General features: G+C 40.5%; 1 protein-coding gene across 1 annotated transcript in view; it reads right to left on the bottom strand.

The window, feature by feature from the left end:
* Positions 1 to 14,545: 14,545 nt before the first annotated feature.
* Positions 14,546 to 19,963, bottom strand: part of CA12 (carbonic anhydrase 12) — a 28,631-nt gene continuing 23,213 nt past the window's right edge. Inside the window, exons 9-10 of the mRNA XM_026077844.1 lie at positions 15,629 to 15,713; positions 14,546 to 14,627 (exon numbers count right to left, since the gene is read on the bottom strand). Of these exons, the coding sequence (XP_025933629.1) occupies positions 14,546 to 14,627; positions 15,629 to 15,713 (167 nt within the window). The remainder of the gene's footprint in view (positions 14,628 to 15,628; positions 15,714 to 19,963) is intronic.

Below are 19,963 nucleotides of genomic sequence, written 5' to 3'. Positions count from 1 at the left end.
CGGGCGGGCGAGCGGGGGCGCCGGGCCGCGCGGTCACCCCGCCTGCGCTGGCCGGGACCAGGCGAAGCCCCGCGCCATGGTGCCTCCTCGCGCCATGGTGCCTCCTCGTGCTATGGCCCCGCCTCACACTGTGGTGCCTCCTCGCGCCATKGTGCCTCYTYGCGCCATGGCCCCTCCTCACACTGTGGTGCCTCCTCGCGCCATGGTGCCTCCTCGCGCCATGGCCCCTCCTCACACTGTGGTGCCTCCCCGTGCCATGGTGCCTCCTCGTGCCATGGCCCCTCCTCACACTGTGGTGCTTCCTCGCACCATGGTGCCTCCTCATGCCGTGCTCCCCCCTTATGCCATGGCTCCCCCTCACACCATAGTCCCCCCTCGTGCTATGGTAGCTCCTTGCGCTATGGTGCCTCCTCACACCATGGTCCCTTCTCTCACCATGGTCCCTTCTTGTGCCATGGTCCTTCCTCACACTATGGTCCCCCCCCTTGCGCCATGGCCCCTCCTCACACCGTGGCACCTCCTCGCACCATGGTGCCTCCTCGCGCCATGGTCCCCCCTCGTGCCATGGTGCTTCCTCGTGCCATGGTGCTTCCTCATGCCATGGTGCCTCCTCACGCCATGGTCCTTCCTCACACCGTCGTCCCTCCTCACACCATGGTCCTTCCTCGACCATGGTCCCCCCTCGCGCCATGGTCCCACCTCACACCGTGGTCCCTCCTCACAGGCTTGGCCTGGTTCTGCCTCCAACATTCAGACATGCCCTCGTTTTTTTCATACACATTTCAAAATCTGTTGCACGTTGCAGTTGTTTCATTTTCAGTGCCTGGCAGGTATTCCCAAGAACCTCAGGTAAGGCAGGAAGCAGATGTTTCTAGAGGCTGGTCCTGCTTCTCTGTAATCAGGCTGATCTGTCCTTGTTCTGCAGTAGTTCAGTTTGCATGGGTAAGTAGGGTTCTTTAACTGGTTTTTAACCACGCTGTCCACATCAGAAATGAAATTGCTAGTCAAATTATTCTTAAAAAGCAGTTTCTTTTCGTGGGAAAATCACTCTTCTTTAGAATGTACTTTTGTTGTGGTATCTGCTCTCCTACTCCCTAACCAATGTATTTGCCTCATGCAGATCCTTATTAGAAATTTAAGATGCTAATGGGAAATACAGTATGAATAACAGTTGCTTTTTTTTCTTCTTTGAGTCTAGGTCCTTCTGCTGCCTGCTCTCCTGCTGCTTTCTTCCCCTGTGTGGCTTGTTGCTGTGCAAGTTGGTGGTAGCCATAATGCATCAGTACAGAAAAATGTGCTCGTCTCTGGAGTGGTGTTTTCTTTTCTGCTCCAAGAACTATCCCAATTTGCCTACTACAGACTTTTAAAGTAAGTCATATGGTATCTCCCATTTGCTGGAGATCCTTAAATATGGAGTCATACTAGACAGATTGATAACAGTATTCAAGATCAGCAGTTCTCTTACGGCGACATGCTTTCCCAAGAGTTGGGTTTAATAATAGAAAATACAGTGGTTGCAGCCTTAAGGCCACTAATAAAACTTCCAAACTGTAATTTTTAAATTTGAATCTATGATACAAATTGGAGATCAATTACGACCAATAGAGTTAACAAAAGGATCAGCCCATGAACTTATAACTTACATAATAAAGGCCACCACAAGAAAGAAAGACAAGTTAGAACTAAATAGCTTGGATTTCATTTATTATGGCTCTTCATTAAAAATTAGTTTTAGTTAGAGAAAACTCCATTTCAATCATATATTTTGATATTTTCATGTTTTATTGTTATTACTGCTTGCCAGTTTTCTTCAATATATGACATCATAGCTCTTTCTAAAAAGATTAAACTGATTAAATGCCAATAAACTTTCCAAACTGCATTTTACTTAAGGATATAGAATCAAATGTTTACTTTGACCTTTTAAAATGTTTTTCCCCTTTTTTTAAATTCTGTCTAAATGAGAACACAAAGTTGACAGAGGCTGGTAAGTTGCTGAGAAGTGGCTTGCAGTATCATATGGGAACCTCTTATATCATGATGAATTGTCTTGTGACAGCTGTATAAAATGTCAGATGAGTGAATACGGTTGAGTGCAAAAGCAACAGCTTACGTCACTGACCTGAGATTGCATGCACAGTTTAGGCGTGTAGCGCTCRGTGATTTTTACTTTATCATGTAATTATCACTTAATGCCAGTTAAATGTTATACTCTTCATAATTTCTGTATTCAAATAGTAAATATCTTTTATGATTTTTGTCTGTTTCATAGTGTATTATCTTTTATAATTTTCTCCTAGCTTGTGCCCTTATTATAACTTTTTTGGTGACTTGAACTTTAACTTCATATTTTTGAGTGTCTAGTACTTAGAGATCTTGATCTGTGAATAGAATATTTTGCATTTTATACATCCCTTTAGTAAGGCATTGGTGAGCCAAGGCATTATTAATTTTCTCTATACAATATTTTTCTATCCCAATTCAGTTTAAACATGAAGAGTTTTTCATAAAAATATGAAATTAAGATTATCTAGCGTTCACTATAAAGAAACCAGTTTCCTGCAAAGGTGGAATATGGGAATGAAAGAGGAGATTCTTCAGAGTTTTTTTGGGTTTGTTTCCTCTTTCTAGTATCGGGGCTGGGTTTTGGGAGTGTGAGYGGGGTGTTTTCTCTTGTGAACATGCTGGCTGGCCCCTGGGGCCAGGCACAGCGGCAGGTGTGGGGACTCCCCGCAGCGCCTCCTCTCTTCTGGTACGGGTCTGCGTGTGGCTGCATGAACTTGAGTAAGGTGGCGTCAGTCAGCGGGGACCTTGTTCGTTCAGTCATCTTCTTAGAGAGCCCCTAGCACACGTCCCGCAACAACAGATAGTCCGTGGGAGACTTTGTGTATATATATATATGTATGTATAATATTTTAATCGTATAAGCTATTAGAAGGGTGATGATTGCACAGTGACGTATTTTTATGAGATTAAGTATAGATCTGAGAAAATCTAACTCTAGGATTCTAATTAAAATTTTATGCCAACTTTAGTCAAGTCAAGATGAATTTAATTCAAATCTGACTTTTCATGTGAAAGCTTATGCTGCTTTTGCCTCAAGGCATGCAGAGTCCTAAAATTTAACTGTGAGTGAATTAACTGCAAGTGAATCCCTTATTACTAGGCATTAAGTGGTAGAAATTATCTTTTATCCTTTTATTTTCAGGGAGGGGTTTAATGTAGCTCTCTGTAATTATATAACTAATTTAGTGGGTAAGCATTAGTTTGTCAGAAGTTTAGTGCAACTCAAAGAAAAATTATGATGACATCTTGTCCTTAAAAAAGCGTATTTGTGCATGTATTCTCTTGTAACTATTTACATGCTTTTTCCTTCAGGGTATTCATATAAATTTTTAGAATCTGAAAATACTCAAACATAAACTAGAGCTTTTTACCATCTGTTTTTTCCTTATTTGACTGTTTTTGTGACCAGAAACATTTGCTCTTTTATTCCCATGACTGTCAAATTAGAGTGCATCTTTAGCTGACATTGGGCTAAGAAAAAGACATCATTTTGAATGGGAGTCTGTAGACTTACCCTGTGTTTGTCTCCATGATATTTAAAGCAACTGCCATTGTTATGTTATAAATAATACCCATCGGTATATGCAAGTAAAGTTTTCATACATTTTTTTGTACAAGTTGTTAGTGAGCTCTGCTGGTGTTCTCGACAGACAGATGAGGAGAGGGCTGTTGTTAGCRTGTGTCAGCCAAAGACTGTTCTTGCAGACAGCACTTTCACCCTGAACTGAAATCAGACTGAAAAGAGGAAGGGCAGGCCGTTGAAACGTACGTACGTCCGTTTCTGTGCTTTGCTAAAGCTAAAATAGGTATCCGGGTGGTGAGCTGATTCGTAGAAATAGAGAAATGATTTGTTCTGGGCCAGCTGCGTGCGTTACAGTGGATAAAATTAAGTAGCTTAACCCAGTGCAGTACTAACCAGAAAGGATTTTATCCAAAAGTTCTTGGAATATTATCCATGCCTGTAGTAGGTTGGTGGTAGCTGACTCTTCTGTGATTTCCCTGCGTGTGGGGGCAACAGCTGAGGATTGCAGCAGTACGGGGCAATGCCAGTTCTCCTGCTTGTTGCGTTTCTTAATGGCTTTTGAGGCTGTCACAATATACAGTTTGTCTTGCTTATCTTTCTTGTTGTTAGAAATAGTATCCCTTGCCCTGCTGTATCTGTTACCCTTGAAAATATGAATAAGTGAGAAGCTGAACAGAGCTGCAAGAACACTGTAATGTTCTTCACAAGGTTCACCCTCTCAATATATAAAAATAGATAGTTCTCTGATGCTTTAATTTTAACCTGTCCCACTTTTTACGTTTTTTTTTTTTTAGTTGCTAGAGACTTAATTTTGCTTGCAAAGCGAGAAACTGTTCCTTGCTTTCTGTGTGTATTTAATAAATGCAAAGAACAAGGCAGAAAACATTAGTGAAAAATTCCTGAAGGTTATAAAATCTCCACTGCACAACCTCCTTCACTCTTTCTCTTTTTGTACAGCAATTTCTAAAGGAAAAACTCTCTTTGATAGTACCGCAGAGAGCATATGACTTTGAGAAAAAAGCAGTTCAGTCACCTCATGTGACTAAATTTTAACTTTCTTTCAGTACATTTGTTTAAGAAAAACACAGAAGAGAGTAGTCTGTAGTTTGCTTGTGGATGAGTTCCTTGAAGACTTTATAAAAAGTACACAATGTATACAGAATCAGTACAGTTTGGTTCTATAAAAACAGCTTAGAAATTTTTTCTGCTGGCAGCTTTTAAGCAGTCTGCTGGAAACGTGAGTCGGTGAACATGCACACTTGGGATCATGGTGCCTGTGCAAAAATAGTGTGTTACTAGTTGAAAAGAGGGGCCACTGCTTTACTTGATTATATCAGTGATGAGCTGGGTGCATCCAAAGTTACCCAGTTTTTATTAATAAATTTTGACTCCTATATATGTTAACATTAATTGCTAGATACCTTTGTAATTAGCTGTTGTTGCCACAGCTTAAAAAGCATTTGGCTTTCCTAGGAAAACATTTGAGTCAGTAGTATGTACAGTGACTATTAAATTTATATTGCATATGCTTCCCAAAACATTATAAAGTACTAAAAACTACAAATACATAGTTTTGTAGAAAAATAACCCTTGAGTTAATACTTGGCTTTCAATTCCTTTTTCCATAATAAGTGTTCCAGAATTCATGTTTATTTTTACATTTCCTTTTGCTATTGTTTCCAAATTTGAATGCCTGGTATTGTGAGGAAGTAAAAGAAGTAACAACCTTCCTGACTTCATTTTCTGATCATTAGTCACTAGATGGTGCCATTTGACTTCTTTGGAATTACAAATAGTTTGTCCTGCATGCTATTTTTAATAGAAGTTGTTAATTATGTTTTAAAAGGAAACAAAAGAATTAGATTTTGGGGGTTCTTTTGGGGGGACTCAGCTAATGTGAATTATGATATGAGTTACTTCAGTTGAGTTATAGCAGTTTTCATCCACTGATAATTGCTCTATAGTTCTCTTTGACTGTACGAACAATTTTAAAGAACAGGGTTAACAGTGGCTCATTTATGTATGCAGCTCTAGTCGTAGGGTACCACAGAAATAACTTTGCACAATGTAATGCAAAGGGCTAAAAGCTGACCTGGAAACTTTTGCTTCATAGTTTCACATTAAAAAGCTATATGGTAATTTAGTCTATTGTTACAACTCGTGCTGGTTAAGAATTGGGTATAAGTTGTGGGTATTATCTTCAAGTTTAACTAATTACTTTTCTGTTTATTTGGTCATAAATAGGGTTGCAAAATCAATTTTGCAAAATGGTTTTGATACTTTTTTTAATAGGTCAAGCAGAGAGCAAAATAAAACTTAACATTTACATGACTTCTTTTCATCAATAAAATTACTTATTTTGAATGATGTAAGGCAGCCTGATATTCAGCTGTTGATTTGCTGGCCAACAGTCATCTTTGAGTGAGAAACAATATCATGAAAGTGTAGCTGTCACATTGTGGTGGAAAGTTTTTCTTTTTATATGAGTGGCCAAGGTGCAATGAGTTAGGTTAGTAACAGAAAACCTTTATAGGTTTCAGAAAAGGTAGTAAATAAATAAGTTGTCCAAAGCTATGCAGTAAGGGAGTTACAGTTGTAGGTTATAATGTGAGCAGGCCTTGAGTGTCCAGGAGGGTCGAGAAGGGCTTGTAATGTGATTAAACAACCTAAAACTGGCACCACCAAAACATGTAACTGGTTAGGTGAGCGCCTTGCTGCCCCGAGGCTTTCAAGGCACCATCGCTTTGTTACTTCTGATTTATTTTAAGAGCCTTGCACATAATAGACGTTCACGCTAAAGAAGCAGACGCTCGAGCGTATCGGGCGTTTGAGCCGTGGCGGTGGCAGCCCGCGCCACTCCCGGCACCTCGTGCTGTGCAGCCTGCGAGCCGTCCCGCCATCCCGGCCGCTTCCGTGGAGTCCGGAAGGTGAACGTGGTGGGAAGTCTCGTGTGTGCCTTGCAAAGTCTTCTGGTTGCTTTCGTTGGGCTTAATCAAAGCGTGGTGAATTTGAGATCTGTCTGTAAATGTTTACTCGTTGAGTAGGCTGCCAGACCTGGTACAAGGAGTCAGGTTCTGCTTTCCTTTAATGTTTCTGATTATCTGGCATTTTCCAAATGTAGAACATATAAATATGGCCTAAAGAGGTCTGTGGGGCAGATTATGTCCCCACTTTACATTTTCTAGCAATGTAGAAAAATGTTGGTCTTTTTTAAAATAGAAGGAAAACCAAGGCAAGTAAAATGAAGTGAGAGTGTTATTAAGATTTAAATATTCTCTGCAGGTTATTAATAGAAACCTCACAGTGTCTTTTGAATTTTTATGTCCCAAGCTATATTCATGGTAAAAAAATAAACCACAGTTAAGTCATATGCTGAATTTTTAAAATATATTCAACGCATAAAAATAAATGTTTACAATTTTCTTCTGGAATTGTATAAAATTTTATTACTTAAAAATTATTTTAATTATTTCATGAAATATAATACTTGTAAAATATCTTCAGTTATGTCTGGAAAAGCACGGGCAGCACGAGACGTGCGAGAGAGATGGTGCGTCGCTGCAGGGGAAGGTGATGGGGCGGCAGGCATGAGAGGCTGGCTGCTGGGAGAGCTGCAGAACGGCTGGGTGTTTTTTACCTTGCCAGCACGGGGCTGAGGGTTTGGACCTGCTGTTAGCACATTCCTGCTGCCGGTGCTGGCAGTTACCAAAACTGGCACGCAGCCCCGTGTGGGAAGAGGGCTGGCTGTATAAGAAATGGCGTTTTCCCCATTGCCTGTTTCAACACCTGGACGAGGGGACCGCTGCCACGATTCCCAGCCTGCATGCAATGTCTTTGCAAAAAATGGAGAAAGTAGTATCTGTTTGTACCCTATTTATTTGCTTTGTTTTTTTTGACAAACGCTGCTTTGCTGACTGTGCTACTCTCAGTTTACCCCCAATATCTTTGAAACCCTTTGGCCGATTTCCACAAGTCTGGCAAAGAGGTAAAGTCCGTACAAGTTTAGCGAGCGGTTGGGAGCGAAGCGCGGCGGTGCAGAGTCCCCGCTGAGGGAGCAGCGGTGTCGTGTCCGGCCGCCCGCGGCCGGCGGCTAATTAGCGCCCACGTGTTGAGCAGCGACCCGAGGAGCGCATCGCTCCAGAGCAGCCCTGTCTGCTGCTGCCTCCTCCGCTCCGGAGGGGGAAGAGAAGACCTGGGGGGACCCGAAACCCCCTGAGGAGGAGGAGGTGATGAAGTCAGAGCTAATACGGGCTTGGAAGAAGCTGGGGAGACTTGCAAGTGCTGTGGTAGAGAAGCCAGGAGGGCGAAGGGGTGGAAGGTGAGAGGGGGAGCTGGAGTTACCTCAGCGGAGGCATTCAGGCTCAAATTGGAACAACCTACCCAAATATTTCAAGAACAGAAGGGGTAAATCCACAGTAAGCCTTGCAACAGATGCAATAACAAAATGACTCCGTTTCCTTCAGTGTCTTAGCCAAAGTTAGGAGATTTATTTTTTTTAACGCTTCTATATTTAATAGGCTTTTTCAGATTCTAATATTTCCTTTAGAGGACAATAACTTCTAGGTGAAAATATTAAAAGTAATCCTTTTGTGTGTGTGTGTGTGTGTGTGTGCATTAGATACGAAACATATAGAACTCAATGCTTCCTGGTCAAATTTTGAAATAAACTTAGTTTTGCAAAGTGTGTTGTTCCTCTTTGCTGTTCACATAGTGAAGGAAATGTGAAAATAAAATGATTTTTGTTGTGGGCCCAGTGTACATAAGTTTTAGTAGGATAATCTGACTGACTACCAGTTGAAACAAAGTTGTGTCATGTTGACTTCAAAATTTGTTATGTAAGCTACGATAAGAAGCTGTGAAGTAAGTTCTCATTTCTGAAGAAAAAAAGACAAACAGGTAGCTGCTAGTTTGATAACCTCTTCCTGGGGGGCTAAATGTCTCTGTGGGGCAGGAAGCGCGCAGGCCCTGCGGCACCTCTGTGGTGAGATTCCTCTTTGCTCGCAGGAAATTAACACTCGAGTTTGGACCTGAGGTTGTGTAACCGCATTATAGGTACACCCTAACACAAAGAAATGGGTTTCCCTCTATCACAAGGAAATGGAGGAGGGCTCTCCACCCCTTGTGGCGTCTGGCTGCTCAGTAACGGTTTTCTTACTTCTCTTCTGGCTTCAGTTATTTAGGCTTGATTTCTGCTATTGGAATCTCCAAAGTGGCTAATTCCGTTTAAAAGGAAGGAGTGAACTGCAATTTTTATAAGTCGATTTGATTTATTACAATAGTATGTTAACTACATCTGTGTTTCTGATTATGTCTGACTTTCTGTACGTCTGCAATGTTGTGCACGTGAGAATGACAAACAAATATCCTGGAAAGTATTAAAAAATGATAGTGGCTAAGGAACCAAGAAAACATGCAATTCTAGACTTTTTTAGCTCCGGGACCATTGGCAGTATAAATGGAGAATATAGTAGTAACAAAAAAAGACAATAATTTTGATGTGCTTGCATTTTCAAAGGCAATATGGATTTCTTAGGAGCACTTCATGCAATTAGAGTTACAAGTGGGAGTAGCAGGACAATGATTTGTATGAATCCCTCTTCATTTTGTTCTTTTTATTTTTTAAAGAAATAGGTCTAAAGGAGATACTTTTTGCCTAATGTATAATATGCTTTCTTTACTGACAACGTGAGACGTTCCCTCACAGGAAGCATATATTACTTGCCTCAAGTATTTACATATGTTTTACAGATGCCAAGGATGCTGCACACGAAAGAGAGCAATTGATCAGTGTTTCTAATTAGCTGCACTGAGGATAAAATATTAATAAAAATGTTACTCTTCTAGGAGAAAGAAGAGAAACTAAAGCAACAACATTAAAAGATTTATTATCTGTTCTTGTCTGTAAGCACCTGTATTCAAAGAGTAAACAATATTCCCCTTAGCACACAAATGCTACTTTTTGAGTAATTTCAAACATTTCAATAAGATGATCTTTAAATGCTTATTTATGTGAAAGAAAAATACTGTGAAAATCAATATATTTGGCTGTATGCTCCTAAATTACGTGTATAACAAATTAATAAGTTATTTCTCCTTTCACTCAAAAGCTTCCTTTATTTTTGCAGGCTGATGGGGGAGGAATCTAAAACCTACATATTCATCTACCAGAGTTTGGTGCACAGAATCTTATACCCCGTGCAGAGCTAGAGCCATAGTGTATATATGCTATAAAATTACACTACACTGCTATCATTTTTGACAATTAAAGTGAAATCGATTTTGAAATTAGCTTTCCTGTGATAATTTGTCACTGTCAGATTCATTCATAATAATTAGCACCTAAGGTTCATATCAGCACAGATCATACCCATATAAGCCAAGAACATGCTTTTTGAATAGCTGATGTGTTTTAAATAGTTTAAATGGTTTTAAATAGTTAAACCATGAAGATTGCAAGGGATGAAAATTAGAGGGGATTGGGACTGATACAGATACCAAGGAAAGGAGGTGACATAACTTGCTATTTATTGAAGGTTATTGGCAATGTTGGTTTGAATCAAGACTGTAGAAATGTTAATCTCTAAGGCAGATGTTCTGTTATGGGTTTAGCTGTGCTTGTAGAAGAAATTACCAATTTAGCAAACACCTGTTGCTTAATCTAATGTGGCTTGTTTTTGATGTAACAGGTAAAGGTCAGCTGGCTATTATTGGAAAAGCAACCTCTATCAAGGGATGCTGCTGAGCTGCTGAGATCGGGCTGATGGGCAAGAACCTCTACTATCAACACAGCTGCTTGGAGAAGGCACATCTGTCCACATGTTTAAAGCCCTGTCACTCCAGGTTGATGTTGTTCTATTGTTTTCATAATCTTTGTTTCCTGTCTGGATTTTGGAATGCTGAGAAGCACTTAGGGTGTAATATAACTATGGGTTTTACACTCATCTGAGAAGATTATCTTGATGCAAAGAGCAAAAAGGTTCCACTGAGGCTGCTAGGTATGAATTGGAGGTATGGAAACTTTAAATACTGCTGTGCCTCTACAATGAAGGGAATAAGAATTTTTTAAAATATTTTTTAATTTGAAATTTGAATTAATTTTTGAAGACTATTCTGCAATTTTTTTTCTGGTTTTACCAGATGGGAAAAAAAAATTTATGGTAGTGGTTTTTAGGGTTTTTTTTGTTAGTTTGATTTTAAGGGATAAGCGAGAAACAATAATTAGATTTCTGACACTGGTACGCTTACCTTCTCACATGGTGACTTTTAAATAACACCATTTTGAAGACTCAGGATGCTTTACAACCCAAGGCCATCTATATTTGATGAGGAACCAAGGGCAGACAGTGACATGATAGTTCCAGGCCCTATAGCCAGTCAGTACAGATCTGGCTATCGAATAGTTCACAGCCTGTCCATAGGATGTAGTGGTTGCCTCTTATTTTCTCTACAATCGGATAAACATGTGGTAGAGATTTTTTTTATTTGATTATTAAGCATTATCTGTTCTAACAACAGAAAAGAACTAATGCATGACTTCTAAAYGGTTGAGATGTCAGATGGCATTTTAAATACCAAGTGGCTGCTACTGGACAAACACTTTCATAATAACCATCTTAGCATACGGCAGAAGTCTTGCAGATTTGATTTTTAAAAGATACAACTTAATTGGCGGCTAAGATAGCCACTGTTTGCAAAGAGGGTAATAATGGTTGTTTTCTTACATGATATAATGTGAAAAATCATGGAACTTTTAGATGCATGATATTTTCATGTCTGAAAGAGGAACAGCCAACTTCAGGCCAAATACAGGTTGGGAAAATACAGTAAATCCAGCCTTGGGGCTCTTTGCATCAGTTAGAAAATTATGTGATCTTGTGATCCAAATAGTGTTATAAATTCTATCAATCAACTCAGTTTCATTTAAAAAGTAATGATAGATTAATTTTGTATGCCAGACAGTGTTTAGACCAAAATCTGTCCTGCATTCTTAAGGTTCCAGGTTCATCTTTGAAGTCATTTTTGTGGGCAGTTTGTGCATCATCTTTTCTGGCTCAAGATGGAGCGGGAGCAAGCTACAGACGCAGCAGCCCTGCAAGTCCTGGTTCAGGTGTCTGAGTGACGCTCGCAGGCACTGCAGCTGCAGTGATATGACTGGCACAGTTACAGCCCTGTCTTCCACGGCCTCTCCTCTCCCCGCCGGGGAGGTTGCTGTCCCCGCGCCAGGGACAGCAGAGCGGGCGCTGTGCTGCGCGCAGCTGGCGTGTTTGACAAGCCGCTGAACACGTCTGCAAGCGGGGCAGGGGCGCACGGTGACGCGCCCCCTCATCCTGCCGCAGCCCCAGGGCTCGGGGCCTTTGCTGTGACCTGCCCCCCAGCGGTATTTTCAGTCCGAAGGTTTCACCCTGCGGCCCGAATTCTCTGGCTGCCTGGGAGAKTCCCAGGATCTGGGATGTCTTCTGGGGAGCAAGGCTGAGGCTCAGCACAGTGAGGGAGGATGCTTCGAGCAGCTGGGGGCGAGGGAAGGAGCAGAATGAGGCAAAAAGTAAGCAGTGTTTTAGGTGAGGGTTCAGCAGACRTGGGAGGGACACAGGTGTTAAGCAGTGCTACCTGCTACTCTCCAGGTCTGTAGATACTCTAAGGCAGGGAGCAAATGGGGCCACAGGTGCATACTTCAGTTAAATGCCAGGGCTGTTAGTGAGATAGAGAACTGCTTGTTTGTACAACCAATTCGTAACACGTCCAGCAGCACGCAGGTGACCTGTGGTATTGCTGAACCTGCATTTGCAGCTTAAACCATACGAATGGTTTGCATCTCAGCGTGGCTAATGAAGTTCAGTTTTTGAAAAGGAATGAATTAGTTGAAATACATGTGCCAGAAATGGATTTAGCTTTGTACACTGAAAGGTTATTTGCTGCAGCGTATCATATTCCATGGATACATATGGTCTTTGTTTTGTCAGTATTAAGGTTTGTACATACATGGAAACATCTGTACAAACCTGTGCACTCAGTGAAGCTCATCAYGATTCATTGTTGACAGGGAGGCCGGTTTTGTTCTCACAGGTTGGAAAATAAAGTCAATTACTGGTGTACAGGCCTGTGTACTTTTAAAACTGGCTTAGGCCCTGCCTGACGTGCGTCAGTTGAGTTTATGCAAAACATAATTTGAAACTGTGTTTTTGTTGTCCAGCTTACATGAGAGAGAACTGAGATTGGATTTAGTTGCTGCAGCCCAAATGGCTGCACAGCCAAGAGCTGCCAAAGCTGGTTAGTTTTGTTACCGGCAGAAATTCCCACCTCTCACTGGGCCATATGCATGTGCTGGAGCCATTTTCACCATGCTTCATGTAAGAGGCCAGTGTCAGTTTGGAAATTGCCATTCTATGTTATCCAGACATTTCTGATTAGTAATTTGTGGGGAAGGGGAGGGTATTTGCTGGTGGCTCATCCTTCTGCTTCAAGAACCTCTCAGCTGCAGCTTTACTTTTTTTCTTCACTGAATCTAATCCATATTTTGGATGTCAGTTCAATTACACTGAAAAATTTTCATCATTATTTAGTTGCATGCTGAAATCTAAAGGAGAAAACACATGTAATCACAATTTATTTATTTATTTAAAATCACAAATATGACGGTGTTGCTACTGAGGGAGCACATAAATATGAATGGAAAGTGGATCTAAGTGTAAAATTCAGATTGGAATTTCCTCAGTAGCCGGTGTGTACTGGCACTCAGACTTGGAATTATCTTAGGTGGGTCCCTGCCTTGAATCATGTCCTGCATGTCTGCTCAAGTGCAGGCATTTCCGTGCCTCCCTTCAGATGTCCAGTTCCGGAGGGATTCTGTATAGGTGCAGTACTGAACCGGCTAACCCTGTTCTTCCTCAAGGCAGTAGCACATTTCACATTGTCTTCAGTGGAGGCAGTTAGGTTCTTGCTTTCAAAAATGCATAATGAGATTCAGAGTATCTAGTTTATGAGATTTGAAGTGACAATTTTAATTACCTTCTAATAATTGAATTACTGAATCCAGAGAACTAAATCAGCAACCTCTACTGTATAATTGCATTTATAATATATGCTGTAAAATCAATCAAGATTTAATGATTAAATAGAAATTAGTCTGCTTAAAAGTAGCAGCAACTGCCTTATCTCAACATCACTCGTGCACACTACAAATAAGATCAGGATAATAAGACATAATGAAAGACTGACAAGATGCCTCCGTAATTCCCGTGCCAGGCCAGCAGACATACGGTCATTCTGATGACTGACCTCCATAACAGATTTGTGAGGCTGTATAATGACTGGAAAGAGGGTCATTCCTCAAGCAGTAGATCTGTGTTTTCAGCACTGAGTCTTTGTGCTGAACCCCTTTAACAGTCCATGCGGATCTCTCTGCATTTACACTTGCCTTTTCCTCTAATATTTCCGACTGTTGCAAACTCAGTGGTGGATGTGATACCATCATTTGCTGTGATTTAAAACACTGTATCAGCTGACCAGCCTGGTTCAAATCTTGATCTGACAATAACTCAGATACACATTGCCCTTTACCTTGTCTATATTCATGATGTTGTTCCTGGGTTATCCTCCCTGTATTTAGTAGGGAAGAGTGCTTGTAGCTTGATGAATGTCTCCAGCTTTGAATACTTGTGGGAAAATCGGTGCTAAACAAACCATAAAATTGGAGTTTAGTATTAACTGTAAAATCAATTAAAAGACCCAGCAGACGGCCAACATGAAAAGAACGTGGGGAGGAATTTACTCTCAGGAGTATTCACGGATCGTATCTCCCCAAAAACCAGAGAACAAGAGCTACAAAAATGTTTTGGCTGTTAGTTTTTTTGAAAAGTCTTGAGATTTATCATTAGCCAGGAACATGAGACCTGTTTGCCAATGCAAAATTCTGTCAGTGCTATTAGTGAAAAGGGGCTTTTTTGACAAAGAAGGATCTCATATTTCGGAGGTATCTTCTTCCTCCTTGTCCCTGCCTGGCTTGTAGATGACTCCTGTATTGTCTTCTCCCTTTTTGCAGCTAAAACAAAACAATTGTATTAAGATATTTGAAATTGCAATGAAGGAAAAGCACCATTGGTTATTTAAAATGTCTGTTATGCATGCATGAGGTGTTTTTTTCTCTGTACCGGTAAAACTGTCACAGTAGATTACTGTTACAAATATTTCAGGAAAACACATTCTGTGCAACAAAGTTGATGCTGATTGTGAAGGGATATGAGCATGCTGTAGGAAAGTTAGTTGTCTTAGTCTTTTTTCCAGAATGTGACTTTGATGGAAACAGTCTGGCTAAATTATCTCTGTCAGTACGTATTTCTTTCCCTTAAATGATGTGACCTTTGGAAGGGGTTTTCTCTAAAAATTCATTCCCCTCTTGTTTGACTTATTGTTCTAGGAAAAAATGAAAGAATTCAAAGAGCAATTAAAAGCAGCAACTCTAGCAAAAAGACCAGGAAAAAGAACAAATGGCAATTGAGTGCTGGAAAAATCAGGTAAGTCTGTTATCTAGCCAGCCTGCTTGTCCCATGTAGTCTGGAAAGGGACACTCATTTCCTAGCTTTTGCTTGTGGAAGTAGTTGGTAGCTAAAGTGTTTTTGTCTTCTCTGGGTAGTCACATACTCTTGCCTATTTCTTGTCATTGTATGTTTTAAGGTTTTACATGAACGTCGTTAAAGTAATTATTTTTAAGTTCAAAGCAACGAGGGGGCTACTGTTCTTAAATGGCAGAAGGGTGGCCATTGTGGCACAAAAGTCACAGCAAATAGAGACCTTTCAGCCATGTAAATGTATTTTGCTGGCAATGAAATAGGATTAGTTTGGAGTATATGATACAGGAGAAATAGCATCTACCATGGCAAAAACAAATCAAAGCTTGTAGGGAGAGATCATATCTCCCCTAAAAGATCCACCATTTCCACTGGAAAAAATGCTGAAGGTTTCAGGCACACAAGCACTTCCTTGTGTCAGAACAAGGATTTGGTTTGGCTTCTCCTTCTGTGACATGACAACAAGATGTCTTACCTTTTCCTCTTGAATAGCCAAAAGGCTACTGCAAGAATGATGACAACTCCCACAATGCAGGCTATCACAACAGAAACAACAACACCTAGGAGAAGATGGAAAATATACAAAACAGTTCATTTAATTTACTTGAGAGGAGAAGATTGGTCTCTAGTCAGTCATAACATTTTAGTCCTGCTTCTGCCATGTATGAAGGCCCTTCAGTGGATAGCTTTGCCCAGATAAATACTGGAAGATCCTAATCCCACAACCGGATCCGCAGTTTACAATTTTGTGAATTTAGAGCTCCGCTGAAGTCACCAAGCCATCATTCAGGCAAAGTCATGGCAGATCAGAAACTGCTTGTATGCTATAATATGTAAGAGAGCATAACCAAAATTCAGCAACTAAGTCTGGGCAAATGAAGATGTCAAGTTTGATGCCTGTTGTTTTTTTCATGGCAGAACAACATCACTGATGGGTGGCACCTAAAGAGTGGTGTGCTTTGTCTTTGAGAACAGTGCTTGAAAGAGGCAAGGAAGGTAAGAATGAATTCAAGATATCAAGATAAACAATTGAGTGATCTCATCTTTGCATTGAGGTGTTAAGCATTAGCGTTATAATACCATCTTTAGTAACGATCTTCAGATACATTCTTGGCAGTGAAAGTATTTTTACTTATTTTGGCCTTCCCAAAGAGCCTGAAGGTGGGCACTCTTTTCTTAGCTGCATTTTCCTAATTCATTTACACACAGTTTATTAAATTTTATCAAATGACTGTCTCTGAACATTATCAGAACCCTTTCAGAGTGAAGCATATTAAGCTGCTCACAGGTTTCATGTATTCCATTTAAATATTTTCTCTTATTAAATAAGCTGTGGAGAAAACAGAAGTGCAAAGCCTGGAGCTTAACCTTGTCCCACTGGTTGCTTTATTAAGTCCAAGTAAATGGAAACTTGTCATGCATGAATTTTAAGAAAAACTGTGTTATAGGAAGAAAAGGGGAGTTTCAGTAAAGTAAAGGAGTTTCCAATGGACATCAAAACATAACACAAGTAGAAAGAGCTTGTGATTTAAAGAAGAAGGGTAGGGGCAAGGTTAAAGTTCAGGCCTTAAATTTCTGTTTGATGAGAACAAGAATCAGCATAGTTCTGTTCAGCATAGTCCTGTAATCAAAACTAGGCACCAGTTTCCATGTAACTTGCGGGCATTGGAAAGTATGAATATTGTAATGAATTTCAGCTGCATGTGAAGGTGCTTTTATTGGAATATTTGGCAGGCAAAATACAATATAAACATGTTTGAGTTTTGCTGAGTAATCCTTTAACGTTTGAGACATTTTGAAATGTAGTACTTGTTAATAGTTAACATGAATTTAGATTTTATTTATCAGTATCGAAACGCAGATGGCCAAAGGCTTCAGTCATTTACATTCCATGTACAAAGCAGAGCTCAAGGGCCCCGTCTTGCGGCTTCTACACTCAGCTGGAGATGGCAGCCCTTAACCTTGACACTGAAAGTCAGGAAAGTTGCTCTGAAGACCTGCTTTGGTAGGGGCCTGGAGCCTGCACAGCAGGATTTGTTTCACAAATCTCTGTGGTTGCCTGGCCCAATACATGGCTGTGTGTATGGCCTCTCCTTCCTTTCCGAATAAGCACACGCTGCTCCTGCCTGCACGCAGCCGGCTCCATCCGGCTGCGTGCTTGCAGCCGACTACCAGGTGCGCTTTAATTGTGCTTTGGCAGGAACCTTTCTTCTTTGAGGTGAGGGGCTGCACCTGTGAGGGGCCTTTGTGACTGTGGCAGGTGGAATGTGCCTGAATGCTGCTTGGGAGATTACAGGCATGATGAATACCTTTTTTGACACGGATAGAACATTTTGCTATGGYTCACTGATAGAGTCAATGAGCTTTTGTAATTAAATGTACTTAGCCTGAATGGGGTTTCTATTAAAGTAGCACTGAGCAATGCCTTCCGTAGCCATAGAGACAAGTTCTTGGGTGAGAACTGCAGGATGGGCAAAAATCCACACAATTCAGCTCCAGTAAGTCATGCCAGCTTTAAAGATACATTGGAAATGCTTTTATAGCTGGTGTCACCTCTGTATGGGAGCCAAATGATGTGGCTTAATAGAGGGAGAGCCAAATATTATTCTTGGCTTTGGCACCGCTTCACAGAAACAATTTTGAGAAAGTCACATCTGGGTCAAATTTTCCCCCATAGATAGAAATAATAATGCTTATACTATTCCTGTGAAGTGTTTAGCGATCCCTGGATGAAAAGCGTACTGTCAGATTTTCAATTACTGGGATCATGGATTGTAACTCAATACCATTTAACTATTGAATGTGATTTACAGAGAGAAGGTAGACAGGTGCTGAAAGGTCAGGTTACTACACAGATGGAAAACTGCATTTCTCATTTCTGCATGACCATGATTCAGATCAGAAAAATCACTGGTGCATAGATGCTGTTAGCAAACCAGCAACATACACATGGTCAGTCCAGCAGGTATTGGATCTTGATTTGAAAGGGGAGAAAAAGTGAAAGATCACTAGGATTCCATGGAGAACCAATCTTAAAGACAGAGAAGCTGCTCACTCCAGAACTGCTTCTCTTACTTCAGTAACTGTTTCTGCATTGGCATTGCTATAGTAAATTATTTGTATATGGATTTAAGGCAGGGGAGCCCTGCTGTCTCAGAAACCTGGCAGTTGTACTGAAAATCGTGAATCTCATGCTACTTAAAATCATTGTACATGGTTTGACTAAAGCAGAGATTTGAAGAGAATCACTAAAATAGCCATTCTGGAGCCAACTAGTCTAGTCAGTGTTCAAGAATGGAAGTTCGAGAAGAAAGTCATAACCCTCTTCCTGGTCATACAAGAATGTGCTATGGGGGAAGGATATTTCTAGTTGACCGATCGACAAAAGCATGAAGCAGTAGGAAGTATACTGATGTGCCTTTCAGTCTTCCTGGAAGCACCCCAGTTGAAGTAACTTTGGAGGAAGAATAGCTTAAAGTGGCAAGAATTTGTGTTCTACCTCCAAGAAAACATCAAGTAAACCTGCCTAGGAATAAGGAAAATGAACTAAGTACTTCCAGGCCACCTACGTGGGGCCTCTGTTGAGGCGCCTCAGCATTCTCGGCACTCTCTCAGCTTCCTGTGCTGCCATTATCTAGATTCTCCTGAGAACTGCCAAAGAAACAAATACATGCCTTCAAAAATGGACATAAGTAGGGCAGGATTCTTGATATTAATATAATGGAGATCTTGAGTTTGCTGCCTTATGACTTTTTTTCTTTTACAAAAAAAGGCCTCTCATACTCTAGTTCTTTCCCTGTTTCACCATTTGTTCATCTTTTACTTTACTCAGAATATTTTTGCACAACTAATACCAGTTTGTATATTACTCACGTGGCTATTAAGGATTGTTAATGATGATTTGGTAAACTGACTGGTAATTTTCTCATCTATTTTGGTTAGACTCCACCTTTTATTATGGGTGTAGTTCTCATTTAAAAATGATATTATATTGAGACATTGTTTTATAACCATCATACTCTGCAAGTGGTGGCATGGGGACTTGGTAAGAAGCACAAAAATAGGTTAGGATATTACGACTATGGCTTTTTCATAGTATACAATGAGAAATCAAAGTGCAGAACTAGCAAAATCCTAAATGTGACCTGTGTATGCCTTGTATGTGAATTTTATATATTGTATATATTCAAATGATTGCTTACTGCAGAGAACTACATGTGAACAGACATTACTCATGCATAGCAGAAAGGTAACTGTGATCTATCAGAAAGGACAAGATCTCATTTTTCATTAACACATGCGCTGGTGCAAACTAACACAAGTTTGGTACCCAAATGTACTCTCTCTCTTTTGTTCTAGAAAAGAAGTAAATTTAATATTATGTTCTAGTCAGACCTTGAAACTTGGTTCCAAACAATGAACAAAGAAAAATGAGAAAAGAGATAATTGATCAGAATAGCTTTTCTCTCAGCAGTAATTCAAGATTAGGAATGATAGCTTTAAATAGATGAAAGATGAAACCAGGGTGAACTACCTTAGACTTAGATATTTAGCTGTCTGCTGCTATAATGGGAACATCATCAACAAGATGATAAGATACATTTGGCAGCAAATAAATAAAAAGACAAAATGGAAACAATGACAATGAAAGCAGAAGAATATTCCAGATAAACAGCTCTGTGGAGAAGGACCTGGGAGTGCTGGTGGACACCAAGTTAAGCATGAGGCAGCAATGTGCCCTTGTGGCCAAGAAGGCCAATGGTATCCTGGGGTGCATCAGGAAGAGTGTTGCCAGCAGGTCAAGGGAGGT

This window comes from Apteryx rowi, unplaced genomic scaffold (genome assembly GCF_003343035.1).
Source record: "Apteryx rowi isolate R43461 unplaced genomic scaffold, aptRow1 scaffold_463, whole genome shotgun sequence".
Taxonomy (NCBI): Eukaryota; Metazoa; Chordata; class Aves; order Apterygiformes; family Apterygidae; genus Apteryx; species Apteryx rowi.
This window is presented reverse-complemented; position numbering and strand designations above follow the sequence as displayed.